Source organism: Pseudophryne corroboree, chromosome 3 (assembly GCF_028390025.1).
Source record: "Pseudophryne corroboree isolate aPseCor3 chromosome 3, aPseCor3.hap2, whole genome shotgun sequence".
Taxonomy (NCBI): Eukaryota; Metazoa; Chordata; class Amphibia; order Anura; family Myobatrachidae; genus Pseudophryne; species Pseudophryne corroboree.
This window is the reverse complement of record NC_086446.1, coordinates 706,716,677-706,736,654: the sequence shown is the minus strand read 5'-3', so window position 1 is coordinate 706,736,654 and position 19,978 is coordinate 706,716,677. Positions and strand designations below refer to the sequence as shown.

General features: G+C 40.7%; 1 protein-coding gene across 1 annotated transcript in view; it reads left to right on the top strand.

Annotated features, from left to right (window-relative positions):
• The window catches only part of LOC135056656 (alpha-2-macroglobulin-like), a 213,897-nt gene that overhangs the window by 188,367 nt on the left and 5,552 nt on the right, over nucleotides 1-19,978 (top strand). The window contains exons 29-35 of the mRNA XM_063962102.1: nucleotides 1,134-1,315; nucleotides 3,443-3,658; nucleotides 5,424-5,548; nucleotides 8,603-8,693; nucleotides 16,008-16,076; nucleotides 18,620-18,722; nucleotides 19,780-19,821. Coding sequence (XP_063818172.1) covers nucleotides 1,134-1,315; nucleotides 3,443-3,658; nucleotides 5,424-5,548; nucleotides 8,603-8,693; nucleotides 16,008-16,076; nucleotides 18,620-18,722; nucleotides 19,780-19,821 — 828 coding nt within the window. The remainder of the gene's footprint in view (nucleotides 1-1,133; nucleotides 1,316-3,442; nucleotides 3,659-5,423; nucleotides 5,549-8,602; nucleotides 8,694-16,007; nucleotides 16,077-18,619; nucleotides 18,723-19,779; nucleotides 19,822-19,978) is intronic.

Here is a 19,978-nt window from a genome sequence, read left to right as displayed (position 1 = left end):
TGTGTGTGTGTGTGTGTGTGTGTCTGTGTGTGCATGCGTGCATGTGTTTGCATGTGTTGTTGATGGAGAAGGAAGTTGCAGAGAGACTGAGGGGGACATTTACTAAGCAGTGATAAAAGCGGAGAAGTGAGCCAGTGGAGAAGTTGCCCCATCAACCAATCAGCAGCTCTGTATAATTTTATAGTATGCAAATTATAGATGTTATTTCAGTGGTGATTGGGTACCATGGGCAACTTCTCCACTGGCTCACTTCTCAGCTCTTATCACTGTTTAGTAAATGTCCCCCTGAGAAATTAAAAGTTGTGAATGGTGGCCACAAATGGGACTGATAATGACAATGCCAGTGTACAGATGTAGCCATGCTATATGGCGGGCCAGTCCATGACTAATCGAAGGCGGTGATTGCTCCATTTATTGTATTAGGAGTGAATGGAGCGATCACCAGCTGCGAATAGGTTTAGCCTGGCATGCCATGCAGCAAGCCATGTTGCAGCAAAAATGAGCATAGGTAAATCTGTTATCTTTTATGGGCAGCTTCAGAATAATAATATATGGGCATAAAATTACTATACAACCATGAGAAAGTAGTTATTGAAGAACAGTGTATCCCAAACTCACATTACTTGTATAAATAACAAGTGCATTCAGTGCATTTATGTTATCCGTGAACATCTTTCAATCCAGTAGTTCTAGAACTTGACAATCTTAAGGGGGTATTCAATTAAACCCTGCTCAATCAATCACCGGCGGCTGCCGTGCCAAGGGAAATCCAATTACCGAGGATTACCCCATGCGCAAGTTCCCGCAGTCATACTGAACCTTGCAGCTCCATGAACTGTGAGGTAAATTCCGCGGAAAAAATACAAAACCGGGTTTTACATGCAGGGAAAAAAACATTGATTCCGTAGAATCAGTGGGTTTCCGCACATGAATCCTGATTTTTAGGTGCTGGGAAAAAAGGCTAAGTAGTTTAAAAGCATTGGGGATGTTTGATGACATTGAGTCGCGGGATAAACCATGAGGCTAATTGAATACCCCCCTTAATGTTAAATAATTATTTTCCATTATTATCCATAAATCAAATGAGCATTGATTTCTCCCATTATTCTTATTTTCATTGTGAATCTCCATAGAAGGATTTAAGCATTGGGAAACAGACGTATACAAGCAAGTAGACGTTGAGACATCTGCCTATGTAATTCTGGCTTTGCTTTCTGAAAAAACAATCGCACAGAAAGATGTTGAAGAGAGCGCAGACATCGTCCGTTATCTTATAACACAGCAAAATCCATGGGGAGGATTCTACTCGTCTCAGGTTACACATCTTAGATACAATAAATGCCAAAATATCTTATATTGGTGGTGGCACACATCAGTCTCCATGTTTTACACTGAATTTTCTGTGCTGCCTCTATAAATGTTGTTAAATAGTGAAAAAGGAGAGAACTTGTACTACTATAAAGAAGGGTGTATCTTATACACAATGTTACGGTAAAGAAATAGAATAACTAAAGGTGGGTACACACTGGCCGATATATCGGCTGTTCTATTAAACGGCCGATATATCGCGGGTCCGTCGGCCAGTGTGTACGGGCGATATGTCTGTGAACTCAGTCGTTCACAGACATATTGCGTTGGCCCCGCAGCACAGCTGACGGCCAGTATATCTACCAATATGTTGGTGCATCGCTGTGTGTGTACGGGTGACCAGCCAGCCGCTCGTACACATGCTGCGGTGGCCGCCACTGATTGACATCTAAAATGGGCGGGCGTGTGTACACGCCCGTCCAGTTCATGACGTCAGTCCCCGACGGATCGGGCAGTGTGTATGCACAGCACACTTCCCGATCCGTCCATAGATATATCTGCTGATCAATTGATCTGCAGATATATCTATCAGTGTGTATCCACCTTTACAGTGCTGGTCAATATTTTCTAAAATAAATTCCTTATTTATTCTAATGCAGTTTATTAAACAAAACAATTGCAAATCAAAACAACACAATAAAAAAGCAAAATGAGAAATTAGTAGACATCAGGGGCGCTGGAATGTTTTGAGGTTGGGGGGACGTAGTAAAAATTACATTTTGGCGCTCCCCGCCAAACCTCCCCACTCCCCCAGTGCGGGTGAGCGGCGCTTACCTACTTGCGACTCATGCTGTAAAATCAGTGTGCTGCAGCTGCCTGCTATGCCCCATGTCCTCCTAGCTCGCCCGGCTCATCACATATGTATTACTGGGAGGAGGCGGGGTTGTCCCAGCAGACTCAGCATGGCCACGCCTCCCTCCCAGTAATTCATCAATGAAGAGCCGGCTAGGAGGACATGGGGCATAACAGGCAGCGGCATCACATTGATTTTACAGGAGGAGTCCCCTGCGGGGATCCGGGGTTAAGCACTCATCCGCGCCTCCATCTTGTTTAGGGGGGAGCTGCCCCCTTGCCCCCCCATTCTGACGCCTATGGTAGACATTTAAGTGCACAACATACAGTTTTAGTTACTCACGCTATGATTGGCTGATTTCTAGAGTGTGACATATGCAGTAGAGTTGAGAAGCAGCCTTTCCCAGGCAATCTTAGTAACTGTAGGCTCCTGTATCATTGTGCTGTACAACATACATTCTAATGAGGAGATTTAATTTGTAGGGTAACATGCATTTCAGCCTGTGTTTTGCATGCACTCTCTCAATCATGATGAGAATTTGACTTACTGTACAATAGCTTTCACTTTAAAATAAAGGGCTTCATACATCAGATGGTCACTTCCCTGTTCTCCAAACTGACCTGATTCACTGATCAAAAAAGCCTATCAGTGGCCATCAATCGATGATCCATTGGAAATCGAGGACATTCTACATATTAATTCTCGATTGACAATCCCAGTCATTTTTGGTTGCATTTGGCAATCAGGAAAATGCAACTTGTTTAAAATTCCCAATCTCCCGACCCAGGGGCAGGTGATATTGGGGTATTGCAACAATACACTGCAGATGTTTGGGGGCCTTAAGACTGTGCTTAACATTTCAGATGAATTGTGATAAAATGTAACATAAAAAAATAACATTAATTCATGTTAAAACAGTCCTAATATACTTATTTATGGTACTTAGATTATACTATTGTATTTTATATGCCAAGTCAAAATAAGTACAGCAACATTAAAATATCTATATAAACTATCTAATAAAAGGTAATAAAAGGAAAACATTGTTAAAGGCAAATGCTTTAAGAAGGTAACATACTTAAAATTGTAAAATTAACCAAGATCAAAATTCAAATTTAAAGCATATGGTGACAATGTATTTACAGTATTAGTCTAATAAGCCTAAGGCCAATGCATCTCCTGTTATTGTCAAATTAATTATCAAATATTAAATTCACAAAAGCATAGTTAATTTCAGATAGGCCTCTTTATCATTAAAAACATATCAATTTGGTTTTGTAGGACTCTACAGTAGGTATTCAAGCTCTTGCTAAATATGCCAAGGCCACTCACCACAAGAAGGGAGATGCAACGGTTACAGTTGAGTCAAAGTCTGGGTTCCACAAAGAAATTCATGTGGACAAAGATAATAGTGGTCTTCTGCAGACAGTAGTCCTGCCAGAATTCCCTGGTGAATATACAGTAACTGCCACTGGAAAAGGTTGTGTCTATTTACAAGTAAGTAAAATATTGTCTTTTCTGCGCAAACAAGACTGTATTGGTCATTACCCTTTATTACATGTGTTTACTGTATATTGTTGTCTTCCCATGAGCATCGAATTTAGTAGATGACATTTAATGACTAGTGTCATCATCATGACTGGTGGCAGCAGCTGCTGTGACAGTACTTGGTTCCTCTTCTGTAAACTGGTCGTTATCCATTTTTCAATTCGCAGATCACTGTGTGGAGTCACAGGGCTTTGAACAAAGTGCACTAGATTAAAGTGCACCAAACAGTGCAAACAAAACAATTGAAAAAATAAATATATATATATTACTTGCAGCCTGGTTAAAACTGTGTGGAATCGCAGGGCTTATAGATGCATGTGAACACAATGTAATAGGGTAAAGCGCAACAAACAGTGCAAACAATACAATAGAACTATATTTTTTTTCTTCCTGCTTTTGAACTTGTAGCCTGATTTAAACGCATGGAATCACAGGGCTTATAGATGTACTTGAACAGAGTGTAATAGGGTAAAGCGCACAAAACATTGCAAACAAAACAATAGAAATATATATATTTTCTTTTTTTGCTTTTGAACTTGCAGCCCAGTTCAAACAATGACTATACACAGCTCTTTGTGAGCCTGGGCACATCACAGTATATATCAGAGTCCAGTGCAACATACAGCCATGTGCCCCTATATACAGTGACTATACACAGCCCAGCCTAGACACAACACAGTGTGCAGCAGACAATAGTGATTCACGGTAGCAGCAGTAATTTATGCACAGATAGCACTTGAGAAATGGAGCACCGTGATACTCTCAAACACACACAGCCAGACGACCCCTACAGCAGAGTACAGCGCAGCTAACGTTAGCGTGCACTAGACGGAAATGGCACTGAGTCCAAGCAGCGGCACCATTTATGGAAACCAAGCCCTGGGAGAATCTGACGTTCAGACTTGTTTTGGATTTCGAAAATGGCATGGAGGTCCGAGCCGGGACTTTTGTTTAAGATAATAACCTAAATTGTTTTTTGTTGTAAGAAAACAATTTAGAATATTATCTTAAACCCTTGTGTTGCCATATAAATAAATTATAATAATAAAAATAGCCATATTACAAATAACAATAATACATACTGTACAGTACTGGTTACATAGCTTAAAATCTTTAAGTTCCCTGTAAAACAAATAGAATTTAATGTTTTGCACCCTACTCTGTAAAAGATTCTTATTTATCTAATTGACCAGGGAATCAATTGATATACATATATTGTAGTTTGCGTTGTAAAAATATTGAGTATATCATTATTAATAATATAATGTAATTATTTATTTTCTTTTTTTATGGTATCTTTATATACTGTAGAATAGTTTTATCATTAATACAGAATAATTATAAAATTGCATTTTTAAAGATATTATTGTATATATTACTACTTTTCATAACATTATGTGAAATATGTATTATCATTTTAAAAATGTTTTATTTAATATAGATAGATAGATAGATAGATAGATAGATAGATAGATAGATAGATAGATAGATAGATAGATGTTAATTGTGAAAGACTTTAAGTATTGGACATATCTTTTTTTTTGAGTAACAAGAATAAAATGAACTTCATTTATAAAAATAACAAACTTTGTTGTAAAAATGAAAATAAAAATTAGCTCATTTTCAAAATAAACTAAAAAATGCTGATCAATAACTGAATGTGAAATGAATTAATGGCTAGATTGTTGTTGATACAATATTTATTTGCTTGCAGTCACATGTGCATTATAACAGTCTTCCTGACCATTCGGATGACCACTTTTCCGTCAATGTCAGCACCCAACCAGCCGTCTGCACCCATGAAGCACAGACAAACTTTGAACTCCATGTGGATGTGAGGTAAGAATAACATTGTAAAGCCCAATCCATTGTCACATCTACTTTTACTTCAATATACTGTATTGGGCAATCCCCTGAGAAATAAATCTCAGAGACAATTTATTGACATTATAACAATATGTGATTGAATGTGAGCTACTGTCTTCAAACTAAAGTACAGTGCCAGAAATTATATTTTCTTTAGTATTTCCCAACCCAGTAATGTACTGTACAGTGTATTACAGCACTGAACATTTTTTTCTGAAGTGGTTGATCTTACTACAGTATTTAATAGATTGCAATCGTGATGTCATGCCACATGGTACAGTATATTAAGGCTATCTGTATGTGGACACATCTGTTCCACCTGGACTTGTTATACATGCCATGAGTTAAATGCATGTACTTGATGACACTGTGGTGCTCAGATAAATTAATCTTTTCCGATTCGCCCGCACCTCTTAGCTGCTTCAAAGCATTTTTAAGTATTCTCCATTAATGTAATTATGTCCATGTAGCATATTAATCATGTCCCTCACGCAACAATAGTCACAGTTTTGGCACAGTGCACCATATCTGTGTGGGTAGTGATCCCAGTCAACATCACCAAGTTTACTCTGGGGACTCCCCATATTTACCTGCATAAGTCTGTTTGGCTAATTTGGTGGTTTGGTTCCTTTGTTGCTTGCACCAGAAAGTGAGCCCAAACTCATGCCCTAAAAAAAGCTGATGCTCACTAGTATCATATGTGCTAGAAACCTCAGCAATCCTCAATGGTGGCTAGCAGAGGGGTCCAGTGGGAAAAAGCTCTGGCTACAAAATGCATTGGAAGGATCAAAAACTGTAAAGGTCCAGGAGAGGGGGCAGCGGCAGGAGGGTGCTGTCAGAAACCTGCTCCACAGATGTGGCTAGTTTGTTTGCCACAGCCCACCTCTGCATAATGAGTTTAATGGCCATTATTAAGCAATAGGAGCCAGTGCTGGAAGTCGGAAGTGCAGGACAGGGATGCCAAAAGAATGCTCAGAGAGCCTGTTTGGTTGGGGACTAGTATTGCTCCATTGAATCCAACTTGAAGTATGTTCAGTGCTGTGGGTTCATGCACCAACTATTATGAAATAGAGAAATGGAGAGCATTTCTGAAGGCCCAAAACTGATTGCAGGGAGCAGGGACCTCTGACAAATCTCTGGCTATGGGATCTTTAGTTGGAGCAGGCTGCAACCCCTGACACAGCTTTAAATGAGAGATGCCCAAAGAAGAGTGGGGGGCATGAGTGGTTAGTGAGGTGCCAGGGAAGAGGCACAAACCCTTTTGGCAGAGTCATAATAGGACAGGGAGCGTAAACTAAAAAGGGAGGTGCAGGAAATTTTTAAAAGGGGGAAAGAAAAAAGAGAAAAGTGGAAACAGAAGACAGAGCATGGAAAGATGGAAAACAACGTTACAATCAAAGGAAGAAGAAGTGAGCTACAGGAGGAAAACAAAAAGAAAAAATGGGCAAATAAGAAACAAGTAAATTATCTACTTAGCCTGGCAGAGAGCAGGAACTTTAATCTGCAAAAAGGAAGATCCCGCAGCTAGTTTATGTAAACTAATAGACTAAGTAAAAAACTTAAACCCTCACATATAATAAGGAAACCCTTCTCTAGAACTCTATATGTCCATCAAACAGCAAGTCCATAACCCAAACCAATAGATACCCAATCTATGCCATACCCGACAACCTGACCGCTTATGTGCCATCAGACTTATTCATCCTTCCATTAGATTAAAAATTAGCCTCATAATTATTAAGTGTATAATATGTTTCCTTCCCTTACGTTGAATGGCCAGATACTGTAGCTCAAACTGCGTGCTCACAACCACCTCTTTCTTCTGTGTGTTTTCTTATAGTATTACCTAAACAACGTGCATTTTCAGTCTTTTCAGTACAGCAGATAAACACAAAAGGAACTGGAAAAATTGGTGTCATGGATAGTGCAAAGAGGGAACATGAGGGTAGAGGGCCTTGCCTGTAAAAGGCTTATGTACTAAAGGGAAGGGTAAACAGTTGCAAAGTAAACTGGGAAGGATACATTATGGAGTGGTAGAGGAGAACAATGACGAGTTATCAAGAGGGCTGGTATGCTTTAATAATAACTAGTTTGACTGGCTGAAGTAGTGTGTTTCTTAGTATGGGGGTATTTTGAGCAAAATCTTGGAGGTAAGCATGAAGAGAAGAGCCAGGTTGGAGAAAAGATGATGGAAGAGCTTCATGGGCAGGAAGGAGTATGGACATAGATGTGGTGAGAGATGAAGGTAGGGGAGGAGTGGTTTAAGGCTTTGTATGTAAGGGTTACATTTAACTGGAGTCTGAGTGTCAGACTTTGAGAATCTGTTGGACCCGAACTAGGGTTTGTACCAGGAAATGGATGCAGAAGCCTTGGAGTAAAGCAAGGAGGTTTACTGTAACTTACAGGATATGATAGAAGAATCACAAATAATAGTCTTAAAAGATTTCTTGACCACAGGTATGTGGCTGAAAAGCTAGATAGCCGGAACACGGCTTAATGCTTGAACACAGATTTGCAGTATAGCTGGGTAGCTGAATAGCTGAGATAGCCGGGACAGGCTTGATACTTGAGCACTGGTGCACAGCAAAGCAGGACAGCTAGATAGATGAGGCAGCCGGGACATGGCTTGATGCTTGACCACAGGTGTACAGCAGAGCTGGATAGCTGAGACAGCTGGGGCACAGCTTGATGGTTGACCACAGGTGCACAGTAGAGCAGTGTCCCGGCTATAGCTGGATAGCTGAGATAGCCGTGTCCCGGCTATAGCTGGATAGCTGAGATAGCCGGGACACGGCTTTGAGACACCATGCCCCAGGTTAGTAAAATGAGATGAGCAGCAGGATTATTTAAGTGAAGAGAGGTGCAACTGAGGAAAACCAGAGAGAAGGCGGTTACAATAGTCCAAGCAGGAAATTACGTCTAATCTGTGTTCCTTTCTTAATGTCCACTATTGATGATTGACCATGTTTGGTACATTATGCTCCTGAACCTAGTGCTCACTCATTTTTATCTTCCATTCTGTTGTAGATACACTGGAAAGCGACCTGAGACTAACATGGCAATGGTTGTGGTGGAGTTTCTGTCAGGATTTGTTCCTGATAAAAAGAGTATTAAAAAGGTAGGAAACATAATTCAATCAACTATTTATATAGCTTGATTATGACTGGCATTTTATTGCAAAAAAGCCCCCTCTCCAAAGTACTACCACCACTAGCCTAGGCTGGTAACTGCAAAATACAAGCGGGTGGGGGCAAAAATGCAGTGCAGTCTCCCCAAAAAGAAACTTATAGCACTAGGCTATGACAGTCTGGACTGGAGACTCTGTAACAGAGAAATATGTACTCGTTGGTGTAACTAGGGGAGTGCAGTCTGCACTGGGTGACACCATCCAAAGTCCATAGGCATTTCTTTAATGGGTGCAGTGTACACGGGCCCCTTGGTCCAGGAGGGGCCCACGCCGTGCACACTGCACCCATTTTAATAATTACCTTTCCAGAGTACATCATTGGGTGCTGCAGTCACGGCAAAAATCACAGCCAAAATGGCCACCACGCATGCGCAGTAGCCAATTTGGTCTCCGGAACATGGTGGGCACCATGTTTCCAGTGACCTGCGCATGCCCAGTAGACTCCGGCACAATGCCAGTGACTACTGTGATGTACAGAGGAGGGGGTCCACCCAGAGGATGCACACGAGCTCCATCCTCTGTTAAAACACCCCTGCCAAGGTCTCAGCGCGGGGAGATTTTCTGGGGTCAGTGTAGCATCTCTGAGTGTTGAAGATGGGGCATTTCATGAAGTCATGCCCTCTTCTCCGTGAAGCCATGCCCCCTTTTCACGTGTACATGCTAAGAGTCCTGATTTGCACTGGATGACACCAACCATAGTGACGCCATTGGTCCCACTGTCATAATGACAACCACCTACAATTTCTGTTCTGTTAGTGCCCCAGCAAAAAAGGAAGCACTCCATGCAATAGGAAAACCTGTTGTTCTTTGTTTATTTTTTTATTACTTGGACCTTTTATCGGAATGAGTACCCTACATTATCCAAATATCTAATCAACATTGATTTATACAGTATATCGAGTATACTACAGGTTTTTGAATTTTATAATTCATTGATACCAGTGCAAAAGTTAGCCACTATATGTATGTGGACAATTGTTTGCCCTCCATACAGAGCTTCCATACATTTGTATTTAACTTTAACCCAGTGCTGTCATTAAATTGGTTTTAAATATATATAGTGCTTTAAAAAGTACTAAATCTATACCCTATCAATTGTACTGCTAAATTGTAGACTTATCCTTATTATAACTAACATCACTCAACATAAATTTAATACCAAGCTATTAGTATTTCTGATAGAGTTATGATCCAATTTTAATTGTACAAGAAGGTTATTATGAAGATATATATATATATATATAGTTTGTGGAATGTAGTTACAATGCCGTCGGACGGGGTCCCGGCGGTCGAAATACCAATGACAGAATCCTGACCGGGGATATTGTACCAGCATCAAAATACAGATGGAGCTCAGGATCCCGGCGTCAAAGTACCAACAGCCGGAATCCCTTGTGTCCTGCTGCGGGAAGGGGGGAGGGGGTTAAGTTTAGGCATTAGAAGGGGGGATAGGGTGTAGGGATGGGAAATGTATGGTTATGTGGGTACTGTTATGTCTGTTTCTCATACTCCCTCTCCAACTCCATTAAATAGAGATATCATAATCCCTCTGTTGCTCAATATTCATGTTATTCCACTTCTTTACATACTATGTCATGGATAGATTTGGTTTTAATTTTGCCAGAATTGTTTTCGGATATAGTGGAGGTTGCCTATTTGTCTAGAGGAATTTCAGATCACTCTCCTATGCTTCTTACGTTACAAACGCTCCAGGCCAAGGGAACAAGATATTGGAAACTTAATTCTTTCTGGTTGACCTTAATGTCTACTCGCTCAGACTTAATTGCTGATTGGAAGAGGTTTTAGTCTGATAACTCTTCGCATCCAGACCTTTTAATTAGACATGACGCTTTTAAGGCCTATATTAGGGGTGCCTTCATTAAACGTATTTCTGATATTAAATTGTTTAATAGGAAGGAGGAATCTCGTCTTGAAAGATTATGTCTGCAATTGGAGGCTCAGTATCTCCTCTCTCATTCATGTATTGATAGGGGACTGTAGCTGGATGTGCAGAGTGAGTGGACAGAAAAACTTTTTGAAAAATCCAGACATAGGTTGCTATTTTCTAAACATGAGCAATATTTCCAGGCTGAAGTAGGAGGCAGTTACTTAGCTTATCTGGCAAGGGAAGAGTCTACTGCTAATATAGTCCAGAGCATGCAAAATTCCCAAGGACAGTTGTGTTATTCTGGGAGGAGATTTCAGAGGTGTTTCATAGTTACTACTCTTGTCTGTACACTTCCCAGGTTGCATATATGAACGAGCAACTTCAGAATTATTTGGACCAAATTGCATTGCCACATTTGCCTCAAGAAGCTGTATATATTCTCGATGCTCCATTTACATTGGAGGAGGTTGCGGCAGCAATTTCCTTGTTTCCAGCCTCTAAAGGTCCTGGATGCAATGGAATTCCCGTGGAAGTGTACAGAAAATTTAAGGACTTTTTTGTTCCTTATTTGTTAGATATGTTTAACTCCTTATATGAGCAAGGACCAAATTCTCCTTCTATGTGTGAAGCAATTATTGTTGTGTTAGTTAAGACGGGAAAGGACCCCACTCTGCCGGAGTCATATCGGCCTATTTCACTTTTGACCACGGATATCAAAGTATTGGCTAAAATTATAGCACTCAGATTAAATTTAGTCATTTACTTCAATTCTGATTGAGATGAAGTGGCCGTTTCTGGGTGGCAACTGACCGTTTTCAGGGAGTGTTTGGAGAAACACAGGCGTGCCAGGGAAAACACAGGCATGGCTGGGCGAACGCTGGGCGGGTGTGTGATGTCAAATCCGGAACTGAATAGTCTGAAGTGATCGCAAGCGCTGAGTAGGTTTTGAGCTACTCTGAAATGACACAAAAAATTTTTGCAGCCGCTCTGCGATAAAAATGTTTGCACTTCTGCTAAGCTAAAATACACTCCCAGTGGGTGGCGGCATAGCGTTTGCACGGCTGCTAAAAACTGCTAGCTCGTTAATGACCCCCTTTGTGTCTCCAAATATTGCTCCCATAACAGCGGGTTTTTAGATGAAATGTCATGTGTGAAAAAAACTGCCACTATCTGTCTTAGGCCGTATCAATTTTTATACGTTCTGCAGCACTCTCCAGTATATATTCCCAAAACAGTATTCTCTACTATTGAGAGCACTGTATATTTATCATCATTCGTATGGGGAAATAGGCTGGCAAGAATCTCTATTAAAACTTAATACAAATCCAAAACATCTGGAGGACTTGGTCTTCCCAATCTTAGGGTCTATTATATTGCGGCTCAACTGGCGCATTTAGTTAATTGGGTAAAGGACACTGCTGATTTGACTTTGGTGGGCTCTCTGGGTGAGCAGGTGGGGCCCTTCTTCTCTCCTTTACTTTTTCTACTTTCTGGAATGTCTGTCTCTGGTCTGCCTCCTTTGCTTCAGCAAGCTCTATTAATTTGGCGATATGCTCATACTTTTTTGAGTGGTCTGGTTATGATGCGGATTCCCCCCTGTGGCACAATACTTCATATTCCAAACTGCTTAAAATTTCTACAGACAATGTATGGTTGTTGAAGGGCGTTAATACTTTAGGTCAATTATAAAGTGCAGGAACGTTTAAATCATTTCATCAGCTACAGTGAGTTTAGTTTTCCTAATAATGCATTTTTTCGTTATGTACAACTAAAGGTGGGTACACACTAATAGATATATCTGCAGATCAATTGATCTGCAGATATATCTATGGACGGATCGGGCAGTGTGTTGAGCATACACAGTGCCCGATCCGTCGAGGACTGACGTCATGAACTGGGAGGGCGTGTACACACACCCGCCCAGTTCAGCTGTCAATCACCGCCGGCCGCCGCAGCATGTGTACGGGCGGTCGGCCGACCGCCGTACACACACAGCGACGCACCAATATATCATTAGATATATTGGCCGTCGGCTGTGCTGTGGGGACGACGCAATACGTCTGTGAACGACGGACTTCATAGACGTATCGGCTGTACACACTGGCCGACGGTCCTGCGATATATCGGCCGTTCAAGAGAATGGCTCATATATCGGCCAGTGTGTACGGGCCTTAAGACGTGCGATCCAATCTCAGTTTATACGCACTGACCCTGTGCTGATACCCTCACCCGTTAAATCAGTATTAGTGAGTTTGGGTTCCAGAGGTCATGTTTCTAGTATCTATGCCCAGATTAACGATAATTTGTTTCCGAACCGGAATGATCCTCTGAAATTGAAATGGAAAACTGATATAGGCCCGTTATCAAACGAGCCCTGGATTCAGATTTTAGGATCCCTTAGGTATACTACTCCTTGTGTCCGTTATCAGCAAGTATATTTCTATATTTTACATAGAGTATATCATACACCTGTGTCTATGTCAAGGGCCAGTCTTCGAGATAATTCCTTCTGGCCTAGATGCCGATTGGAAAATGCTGGATTTTGGCATTTATTGTGGGAATGCCCCATAGTACTCTCCTTTTGGGAGGAAGTATGGAGAGATGTCTTGCAGACGGCTCCCTCTTTGCCTAGTTTTAATACAAGAATGTTTGGTTTAGATCTTGAGGAGACACATTCCTTAGTGCTCTACCAGTATGTCCTTTGTCTCACTACATTAGCCAAGGTCATAATAGCGCGAGTATGGTGTTCAAATATTCCCCGGTGATATATAAATCGAGGGCTTTGGTGGATAACGTAGTCAGGCAAGAAAAATATATGTTTAAAAAACGGAATGCTATGCATAAATTCCATGTTAAATGGGATAGATGGTGTGACTCAGGGTTGGGAAGAGGGACAGGAGCTACAGCAACAGCGTAATTATGTGTGTACTTGTATCACATGGGGCACGTTGTGACATATCAATATTGATTCTGATATCCCTTTTTTTTATTTCAAGCATCTTTCCTTTTTTCTTTTCTCCTCTTTTGGTTTACTATATTCCTTCGCAGTGGAATGTCTGTATATATATGCACATAGGTCTACTGGTATTTGGTAACATGCACCGATTATTCAGTGTCAAATGGACAAGTGCTGTATGTATATTTCTTATTATACGAATGCTAATGAAAGGTTGTTCTAGTCACTAATGTATGGGGCTAGTATGGTCGTATAACCAAGTGGTGGATGACATAATGTAATTGTTACTGTTTAAAGTCTATTTTTTTCTTTTTCCATATTGAAAATTTTCAATAAAGAATAGACAATTTAAAAAGAAAAAAAAAAGGTATGGTTAGGTACTTAGAGGGGGAGGTTAGGCACCAAGCGGGGGGGGGTGGGGGGGGGTTAGGTTTAGGCAGCAGGGAAGGGAGGGTTAGGGTTAGGCACCACCCGGGAGGGTTAGGCACCACCGGGAAGGGTTAGGGTGGGGGGCAGGGGAGGGTTAGGGTACTGTACAAGTGGCTGTTGGGATTCTGATGGTCGGGATGCCGCTGTCGGTATTCTGACCGCCTGCATCCCATCCACCGGGATATCATACTGAATATATATATATATATATATATATATAGAGAGAGAGAGAGAGAGAGAGAGAGAAACACAGTAGTTTCTTTATCTCGCGCCAACCTGGAAGCTGCACAATGGGAGAGATCTTTATTGGGAGACCTCAAAAGCATACAAGAAAAACACAAATTCCCAAATGCGCTAAAGTGAAACGTAACTACAAAATACTTCCAGCGTTAATTTCGTAGGAATGTAAACTGGAGGACTTAAACATCCTCCAGTCTACATTCCTATGAAATTAATGCTGGAAGAATTTTGTAGTTACGTTTCACTTTAGCGCACTTGGGAATTTGTGTTTTCATATATATATATATATATATATATATATATATATATATAGATACATATTACCGGCACTCCTTAGGGTGGCTATTGCGTTTCTGTGCTGGTTGCCCTCACAAACGGAAATAGATAACTTCAAATGGTGCGGCACTCCAGACGAAAAAGATTACTCATAACACTGCCGTTATGAGTAATCTTTTTCGTCTGGAGTGCCGCACCATTTGAAGTTATATATATATATATATATATATATATATATATACATACAGGTTGAGTCTCCCTTATCCAAAATGCTTGGGACCAGAGGAATTTTGGATATCGGATTTTTCCGTATTTTGGAATAATTGCATACCATAATGAGATATTATGGTGATGGGACCTAAATCTAAGCACAGAATGCATTTATGTTTTATATACACCTTATACACACAGCCTGAAGGTAATGTTAGCCAATATTTTTTATAACTTTGTGCATTAAACAAAGTGTGTGTACATTCACACAATTCATTTATGTTTCATTTACACCTTATGCACACAGCCTGAAGGTAATTTAATACAATATTTTTTATAACTTTGAGTATTAAACAAAGTTTGTGTACATTGAGCTATCAAAAACAAAGGTTTCACTTATCTCAGTCTCGCTCAAAAAATTCTGTATTTCGGAATATTCCGTATTTCGGAATATTTGGATATGGGATACTCAACCTGTATATAAATAGTGGGTAAAATAAGAGGCTGCACTCAGCGTCTTTCAAACAACAACGTAACGTGTATTACAAGTGGTTCATCAATGTTTCATGGACCCCGTCCCCTTCTTCAGGATGGGGGTCCCCGAAACTTTGATGATTCACATGTAATACACATTACCTTGCTGTTTGAAAGACGCCGAGTGCGGGTAAAAACACACGTGTGTATATATGTCACCACCAAAAAAAGAATTAAATCCTTCCCAATGCAGGAAAACAGAATCAGGGGTGCACTCACCAGTCTTCAGAATGCAGCTTTTATTCAATCCATCAGGGTAATAAATCAATGTTTTGGTACTACATATGGACCTTTGTCAGATGTCCAGATGTAGGACCGAAATGTTGATGCTTTTTATTGCCCTGTCCTGATAGATTGAATAAAAGCTGCTTTATGAAGACAGGTAAGTGCACCCCTGGTTCTGTTTTCCTGCATTGGGAAGGATTTAATTCCTTTTTTGGTGGTGACACCCCAGCACCAGCCAAAATGGATAGGTGGGTGTAGACTTCACCTTTGGATTTTATTTATATATATATATATATATATATATATATATATATATATATATATATAGTGTGTGTGTGTGTGTGTGTGTGTGTGTGTGTGTGTGTATATATATATATATATATATATATATATGGCCTAATCAAGTTGCAAACAGTTTGAATATCCCCGTCGTTGTTTTACTTCCATCACAAGAAACTTATTGCTGTAATACTTTTATTTCCTACAGTTAGAGGAAAATCCTATAGTGAAAAGAACAGAGATCTCGGCAAGTAATGTCACCATTTACTTGGACAAGGTAAGGAATGTATCAATCTATTCAAATACATGGCTGTATTTACACATCAAGCAATCGGTTTCCATGGAAACAAATCAACTGCAAATCCATAAAATATACTGTAAGAGTAGCCTGTAGCCTCTTAATCATTTTCTGGTCAAATCACTTTCTTTCATTATGTAGCATAATTCCATCCTATGGAGGAAAGAATGTGTCCATTTCTCGCAAAAACATAAACATGTCTTATCCATGAAATATACTAAATTGGGATATGGTGGGATAGATGATAGACAATAATAATGTATGAAGTCTACCACTGGATCTGATCCATACGCGTGCATACATTTGCCAACCATTCTGCCATCCAACCAGTTTCACATAGATACAGTATGTTGTGTGGAATTAACATCAAGGAGAAGAGTACTGTAGCATATTTGCCAAATAAATACAGATGTTCTTGATGACTGAAACCAATCTACACATGGTTCCATATTCTCTATACAATCTATCTCTTTGTGGTAGTGTCTCTTATATATACCCAATATATGGTCATGTTCCATGGAACCCCTCTGGGTACTCTGAGCTAGGGTGCCATTGTGACTCAAGAACCTAAACACAGTGCTGTAACTAGACATTTTAGCGCTGTGTGCAAGAAACAGCATCGGTGTCCCCCCCCCATATATAAAATAGGGCCAGTGCGTGCCAAACATATAGTGGCGTTGCTTCATGGGGTAGGGGTGTGGCCTCAGAGCTCCCTTGTACACATTACAGCAGGCAGAGATCCCTTTTACACATTACAGCAAGTAGATTCCCCTTTTTACACATTACAGCAGGCAAAGTCCCCCTTTTTACACATTAGGCAGGCAGAGTCCCCCTTTTTACACATTAGGCAGAGTCCCCCTTTTTACACATTAGGCAGAGTCCCCCTTTTTACACATTAGGCAGACAGTCCCCCTTTTTACACATTAGGCAGAGTCCCCCTTTTTACACATTAGGCAGACAGAGTCCCCCTTTTTACACATTAGATAAAGTCCCCCTTTTTACACATTAGACAGACAGAGTCCCCCTTTTTACATATTAGGCAGGCACACAGTCCCCCTTTTTACACATTAGAAGATGGCGCAGTCCCCCTTTTCACACATTAGGCAGGCACAGTCTCCCTTTTCACACATTAGGCAGGAACAGCCCCCCTTTTTACACATTAGGCAGACAGAGATTCCTTGTTTACACATTAAGACAGTCGCCTTTTTTACACATTAGAAAGAGAGAGTCCCCCTGTTTACACATTAGGCACAGCCCCCTTTTTCCCCATTAGGCAGGCACAGTCTCCCTTTTTCCCCATTAAGCAGGCACAGTCTCCCTTTTTACACATTAGGCAGACAGAGTCCCCTTTTTACACATTAGGCACAGTCCCCCTTTTTACACATGAGGCAGGCACAGTCCCCCTTTTTACACATTAGGCAGGCACAGTCTCCCTTTTTACACATTAGGCAGGCACAGTCTCCCTTTTTACACATGAGGCAGACACAGTCCCCCTTTTTACACATTAGGCAGGCACAGTCTCCCTTTTTACACATTAGGCAGGCACAGTCTCCCTTTTTACACATTAGGCAGGCACAGTCTCCCTTTTTACATATGAGGCAGGCACAGTCCCCCTTTTTCCCCATTAGGCACAGCCCCCCTTTTTACACATGAGGCAGGCACAGTCCCCCGTTTTACACATTAGGCACAGTCCTCCTTTTTACACATGAGGCAGGCACAGTCTCCCTTTTTACACATTAGGCAGGCACAGTCTCCCTTTTTACACATTAGACAGGCACAGTCTCCCTTTTTACATATGAGGCAGGCACAGTCCCCCTTTTTCCCCATTAGGCACAGCCCCCCTTTTTACACATGAGGCAGGCACAGTCCCCCGTTTTACACATTAGGCACAGTCCTCCTTTTTACACATGAGGCAGACACAGTCTCCCATTTTACACATCAGACAGGCAGAGTCTGAAAGAGAGACAAAGAGACAGAAAAAGTATTATACTTACAAAGTCCCTCTCCAGACACTGTAAGACTGGAAGCGCCGGGCAGGAGGGGGAAGAGCGCATGAGAAGCACACATATCCTTTCTGCCTGCTGCTGTGAGTGGGCGGGGCTATGGAAACCACCTGACAGTGATACGGCTGAAGAGGGAGAGCTGGGAGGGGGCGGGGAGCTGCAGCTAGCGCCATCTTTTGCGCTGTGTGCCAGGCACCGCTGGCCCGTAGGTAGTTACGGCCCTGCCAAAACACAGGAACCTCCAGTCCATAGAAAGACACGAGTCTACACGTTATAGCCATGTAGTTCCACCCAGACATTGTTGCATTCCACTGTTTAGTTACACCACCAGTAACGACCTTCAACTTGCTGTGTCTACATATGCCACACCAACATGAGGCACACATTTAATTACCTTCTCTGCCCATTGCTGATATCTGCCTACTTATAACCAGGAACATGGCTTGACATTATGAAACGACATTTGCACTTTTTCTGGTTTCCAGATTGCCCTTAATGACATGCTCTGTTCATCCACAGCTCACTCATAAAGATGAACACTTTGTTTTTGTGCTGAATCAAGAAACGCATGTGACAAATCTGCATCCTGCAAATGTCGCAGTTTATGATTATTATGTTCCAGGTGGGTAGAAATACGCACATTATCGTACATGTATTTATTGCTTAAATCATGGACAAAGTCTAGTTTCCGAATTCTGACTTGTCTCTTACCAGAAGTGTGTTAATTAGTAATAAGATGGCTTGTTGCATGTTTATCTTGATGAAGTTAGTTCTCAAAACCTATTTATATTTAATTACTTTGTTTTTCTCTAAAATTCACAAGCAGTAATCTATATCATACAAAAGTGAAGGTGTGTGATAGAATTCGTTGACATTCAAAAAGTTGACATGGATGTGAGGATGACATGTTACATGTTGACCTTCCAATGTCGACATTGACAAAATGTTGACATTAAAATAATGTCGACATTATGAATTTCAACAGGCGGCATGTACGGCATGTGGCTGTCCATTCAAGAGGCAACTGTGCCTAATCCTATTCTTAACCATAAACCTAACTCTAATCCTAGTCTTAAACCTCTCCCTAACCCTAATCCTAACTGTAAACCTACCCCTAATTCTATTCTTAACATTAACCCTATCCCTAAACCTCACTCTAATCTTATCCCTAAACCTTACCCTAATGCTAACCCTAACTCCTATCCTAAACCTAACCCTAAACCTATACCTAAACCTTACCCTAATGCTAACCCTAACTCCTATCCTAAACCTAACCCTAAACCTATTCCTAAACGTTACCCTAACGCTAACTCAAACTCCTATCCTAAACCTAATTCTAATCCTATCTCTAACCCTAACTCTAAACCGAACTCTAATTCTATCCTAACTCTAAACCTATCTCTAATCCTATCCCTAACCCTAATCCTAATTCTATCCTACCCTAAACCTAACTCTAATCCTATCCCCATCTCTAAACCTAACTCTAAAATAATTTTAATAGATGGCTGTTGAAATTCTATTGTCGACATTCACGATATCGTCCTGATGGCTTGTGGATGTCAGCATTCTGTCTATGTCGAGTTTGTGAATGTCAATATTATGAATTTATACCAAGGTGAATTCTACCAATAACAAATTTCTCCATTTATCAAACTTATAATGCCTTTTTTCTGTTATAGATGTACATGATGTAGAAGAATATAACTCTCCTTGTAATGCAAGTAAGGAAACTCTTTGAATGTGTCAATTTAGTGATATTACCTGTACTGAGAAGATTTGGGGGAATATAATTGGGTGCAATTTGAAACAAAATTTGTCAGTGATTTTGATTCCCAGAATGCTTGATTTATTATACTGTGATTATGGGGTGTAATAGTG